This window comes from Trichechus manatus, unplaced genomic scaffold (assembly GCF_000243295.1).
Source record: "Trichechus manatus latirostris isolate Lorelei unplaced genomic scaffold, TriManLat1.0 scaffold00038, whole genome shotgun sequence".
NCBI lineage: Eukaryota > Metazoa > Chordata > Mammalia > Sirenia > Trichechidae > Trichechus > Trichechus manatus.
In genome coordinates, this window is record NW_004443974.1 from 6,790,667 (window position 1) to 6,796,310 (window position 5,644).

The 5,644-nt window shown below is 40.8% G+C and overlaps 1 protein-coding gene across 1 annotated transcript; it reads left to right on the plus strand.

Moving 5' to 3' along the window:
- Positions 1 to 2,931: 2,931 nt before the first annotated feature.
- LOC101357879 (olfactory receptor 1J4-like) lies at positions 2,932 to 3,927 on the plus strand. Its single transcript, XM_012555324.2, is given in 3 exon segments — positions 2,932 to 3,099; positions 3,101 to 3,296; positions 3,298 to 3,927. Coding segments are annotated over 3 exon segments (942 nt in total). The 5' UTR covers positions 2,932 to 2,983.
- Positions 3,928 to 5,644: the final 1,717 nt, after the last annotated feature.

The following is a 5,644-nucleotide window of genomic DNA, read 5'->3' on the forward strand; positions in this document are numbered from 1 at the left end:
ACACTGCATCAGAAATGCAGGCAAGGTCAGTACTGGGATGGAATGAGTACTTTTTCTCAGCAACACATGAGTTTATATATGCATATAGAAGAGGAAGAACCAGATACAGAGTTTGGCATGGGGAGAAGAGAGAGAAAATTTAAAGAAAATAGAGAAAGAGAGAGAAAAGAAAGATATTGTGACAGAAGAACGGAGATGCAGAGGCAGAGAGTGAGGACTGAGAGGGAAGGAAGGAGAAAATAAAAGAAAGACAATGTGAAGCAATAGATAAGAAGAGAGAAAGAGGAAGAAATAGTGATAAGTGGACCAAGAGATAGAGACAGAGATACAGGGAAGCAGAGTCTCTCAGCAGGAATCTACTCTTGCCATGGATCCTAACTTAGAAAATCAGATTTGAACAGTACAGAATTCAAGCATTCCAAAGCCTTTCAGGTGTTTAAACCAGGGGTTTCAGGAAGTCCCCCACACTCCCACTGACTACAAAAACGCCCCAAAAGCCAACATTAGGCACTTTTTCCTTTGATAATAAGTGTTATTCCTCTCTGTTCAGTAGGACAACACTCTACCACAGTGCTGTATTCATGGTAAGTTTCAAGAGCCCAGTTGCTGAACGAATGCATATGCTTTCTAAGGACAAGTGTCTCCCCAAATGTCACCTATTTAGCTCCTAATATCTGAGTGTGTGGGAATTCTTCAGAGTTACTCCTACCTCTGAAGCAATATGAGGACACGGGAAGTTGAGAAGGGTGGAGCGAAGAGGGATCAATGAAGGGAGAAAGATGTAAGAGGTTGGGATCAATGTAAAAAAAGTCACTTCTTTACATTTTGCTGAGTATACACCTTGATCCCATGCTCATGAAAGAACTTTATTATTCCTAAAGGCCACTGCCAGTTACCCTCTGGACTTTGGCTTGGAGTTCTGGTTGGCTGTGGATGGGCTGGCACTTGGCTACCTGGTAAATCATCTAGCTCTTCCCTAAATGGTCTTCAGCTTCTGGGTGTCAGAATATAAGCTATTTCTGTGAGAACAAGCATCTCTCCTGAATTGTCTATTCAGTTAACTTCCATAGTAAAGAGTACCCATTTGTCTCAAGTCTGCCTGAACGATTATTCTCTTGGTAGAATGATGGATTTTTTTCTCTGTGTTTACATGTTCCCTATTTTGTTGCTTCTGGTTTGCCAACCTGATGTTCGCCAGCAATTTCTAATCCCAATTCAATACCTTATCCAAGATATCAAAACCTAGAGTCCAGCAAAGAAACTGATATGACTCATTTTCTTCTGGATGTAAAAGAATGTAAATTCCTCTGCTCCCTCTCTGGATAGAGTTGTATTTTGTCTTTAAATGTGGCAGGAGAGGAATCAACATTTATTGGCACTAGTCTATACACAAGAAAAGGTACTAGGGACTCTGCATATGTCACCTCATTTCTTCTTTACAATAACCCTAATGAGTATAATTACTCGTTGTTTAAAGATCGTCAGCTTTCTGAAATTTACAAAGGTTAAGAAACCTGCTATGGGACAAAACTGCCATAATCAAGCTATGATTGTGAGCCAAGCCTATCTCATGCCAAGACCTTTGCCTTTTTCCCTATAGTCTCACACTGCCTCTGAAGAGAGAGAGTTGGGAATGCCTCACTCCCTGAGTATCACTAGGAAAAGGAAGAAGTTTGAGTTTAGCACTTTTAAAACACTGTGTTTATTGACCAGTCTCAATACATATGTTAGGCCGACGATGCCTTTGAGGAACTGGTAGGAGGTGTATGCAGTTAGATTAAAAACCAGAAAATTTAAAACCTGCCATTGACTTGTCTTCTGCTGAATTTTGGATCTTTGCTAGAAGACTTTTTGATGAATAAGAATCCTCTCTAACACTTCAATTTTCTTACCCATAGAGAGGTAGGTCTTGAGACTTTGTAGGAGAAGGAGTGGTTTACAGCCTCTTCTATGATTAGTGACAAATGCTTCTAATGAAATAGTAACCTAATTTCCCTACTTGTTACATAGAAATTAGCTCTGTTAGTTGTTCCTTGTTTTGTTGTGTGCAAAGTGGAAGTGGGGAAGGACATGTGTATTTGGTGCATAGTGGTACCCAGATAACTACAGTATTTGATTATACCTGAAATCTTTTCAATTCTCATGTATTAGTTTCTTATCGGTGCTGTAACAAATTACTACAAACTCAGTGGCTTAGAACATTACATCAAATGGAAATGTGCCTTTCCATGGAAACCAGAATAGAGAAGGCAGCGAGGGTGAGAGTGGTAAGACTGGGGGAAAAGGAGTTGGAAACCTAGGAGAGGCACAGATTTTGCAGGACCTTTAAGCCATATTAGGTTTGTTACTGTTTATCTTAAGATCAGTGGGAACCCTTTGAGGGTTTTTAAGCAGGGGAAATCATGTTGAAATTTAGGCTTTAAAAAAGATTTTTTTTTTGGCTGCAATAGGGAGAATCAATTGATGCAATTCAGAGATTCTTAGCCATCCTCTACTGATTTGAAAACAGATAAAAATTTATGCATATTGATGAGTGTTCTTTGAGAAATACAATACTATTGTTTGCATCCTTTTATTCGAAAAGTTTGCCTCACCTCTGAACTTTAACAATGGGTGTTGAAGTTGAATCTTCCAACTGTTACTGTGCCATGGGTGATGATTAGGAATACTCACCAAAGAGCCTTCTTGGGGCAATATCTTGGATGAGACATCATTTTCCACGGTCTAGTCCTCAGTGCTGCAGATGTAAGACTTCTATTTTGTCAGTCAGTTAACCAAGAAATGTTGGCTTTTGTTAACATTTGCCTCATCAATTTTACTAATTCCCTTATGTACTAGCATATAAGGAAAATATGAGAAACAGACTAAGTTTCCCACTTTCTGAAATTGAACATGTATCTTTTTAATATAACTACTAAAATGATTATTTCAGAGTTCCTAACATTCTCAACTATTCTTCAACCCTAGCAAGGAGAAGAACATCATGAGGTGGGAGAAGCAGAGCAGCATGTCCGATTTCCTCCTTCTGGGGCTCTCCATCCAGCTGCAGCAGCAGCGCATGTTCTTTGCCATGTTCCTGGGCACGTACCTCACCATGGTGTGGGAACCTGCTCATCATCCTCCTCATCAGGCTAGAATCTTGCCTCCACACTCCCATGTACTTCTTCCTCAGCCACTTGGCCCTCAGTGACATCTCCCTTTCATCTGTCACTGTCCCAAAGATGCTGATGAACATGAATTCTGGGGATCAATTTATCTCCTATGCAGGGTGTATAGAACAGATGTATTTTTTCATTTTTTTTTACAGACCTGGACAATTTCCTCCTCACCTCAATGGCATATGATCGGTACGTGGCCATCTGTCACCCGCTCCACTCTACCACCATCATGAGGGAGGGGCTGTGTATACTACTAGTAGCTGTTTCCTGGATCTTTTCCTGTGCCAGTGCCCTGTCTCACACCATCCTCCTGGCCTGTTTGTCCTTCTGTGCTGACAACACCATCCCCCCCTTCTCCTGTGACCTTGCTGCCCTGCTCAAGCTGTCCTGCTCAGACACCTTCCTCAATAGAGTGGTCATTTTCACAGTTGGAGTTGCAGTCATTACTCTCCCATTAATATGCATCCTCATCTCTTATGGCTGCATAGGGGCCACAGTCCTGAAGGTTCCATCTACCAAGGGGATCTGCAAAGCCTTGTCCACCTGTGGCTCCCACCTGACTGTTGTAGCTCGGTATTATGGAACAATTATTGGACTGTATTTGTTCCCCTCATCCAACAACTCCAATGACAAGGACATAATTGCTTCTGTAATGTACACAGTGGGCACTCCCTTGCTAAACCCTTTCATTTATAGCCTAAGGAACAGGGACATGAAGGGGGCCTTGCAGAAACTCTTCAACAGGGGGACAGTCTCTTCTTCTTTGTAATAGACACATGTATTCACATATCCCCAGATGCTGGACCTCTAACTCATTCAACATGGAAGAAGTGTACAGTAAATAGCTGATGAATTGAATTCTGTACAGTTATTCTCTCCATTCCTTACAACTCTTTAGTGTAAGCTGTGAATTCTGAGTTGACTTGAAAGATTATTGCTCTTAGGCTCAGTAATTACGTAGTTAATAGAACTTATATCTTTCACGTTGTTTCCTGGGAATTTGTTCGTTCTTATGAAACATTGGAAGATGTTGGTTAACAGGGCTCCCGTGGTATAGAAAGGCTACAGAATTGGGAATTTGTAAGGTATCTCTTTTCCTTTTCTCACTTCCCATTCAGTGCTCTTCTCACATTTTTTGTTGGTGGTGTTGATGGTGGGTTAGGAGAAAATCTATAGCATCCTTTCCAGTTCCAGGAAACTTCCCACTGTTATGAGCTCACTGCTTCACGCAAGGACTCCAGGTCTTTTCTTGATTTTAGGACCACTAATCATCCTATTAGGTTAAAATCACCTTCGTTCAGCATTTTACCCTCTTACCAGTTGTCTATGAAGTTTTCCCACTGCGTATTTAAGTTTCAGTCAGGATGCAGACTGAATCCAGGTAGAGAATGAGAAAGACAAAGGGATGGAACTTTCTGTTGCCCCTACTGAATTTAGTCTCTTTCTTTGTAAGCTCCTTCATACTAGTTTGCTAAAAATAATTTCTTCTCAGTTTATTGACCCCAGGTTTGTAGTCTAACCCCAAGAAATAGATATTCTTCAGCATCTGGTAAAGGACAGTTAGGTTTCTTTCTTTACGCCTGTCTTTAGTTTAGGATAAATAGGATCACAAATGCTTCTGAGAGTCAGCACTATGTAGCTGCAAGAGAAGCGTATTAGAGAAAGATAGATATAAATTGCATGCTCTGTCTAGTATGATGCTGATTGTGTGGCTTCAGGCAATTTACCTAACTTCTCTGATTCTCAATTTATTCTGTGTAGATGGAAATAATTATAAAATACTTAACATAATGTTGATTTAGAATAAATATAATAAGTAATTTGGTTTAGCACTAAAACTGACCAAGGAAAACAAATATTAGTTTTCTCTCCCTTCTTTATCAGAGATGAATTTTGGACAGGAACTTGCACAAACACTCCTGAGAGATGGTGACTATGGAAAAAAAAGAGCACACTGGGGCTTCATAACATGTAGGTTATAGTTCCAATTCCAAGGCAGTCAACTGCCCTAGGATACAGCAATACATCTTTTCTGGCTTGAGCTATAATCAAATGACTAAGGTACAGTTAATGAGTTTGCAGATGGGTGAAGAAAGGAAGAGCAGAAGAATATTTTACTCTCTACTTGTTTAATATTCACTCAAACAGTGGCCTTTGACCTGGAGTTGATGAAGTGGCCTTTTAGCATCCCAAGGTTCTTTGTGGAACGGCAAATAGTGTTCAGTCCTGCCTGATTAAGCTGCATGTATCAAATCACTTTGTCTGTAGGCCAAATCCCAACCAGTTCCAGAGCCAAAACAAGAACAATGCTGGAACCTTTCTTGCTGGTCTACGTAAAGCATGCCTCAGTAAGTCCACAAATACCCATGAAATGCTGCATACCCTACAGTGGCGATTCCATCTGTAAGACTGAGGACCTGGCCCACTTTCCCTGCCTACACTCCAGTTCAGCTGTCTGGAGCCCTGAACGTCTGCTAGCCCTGTGA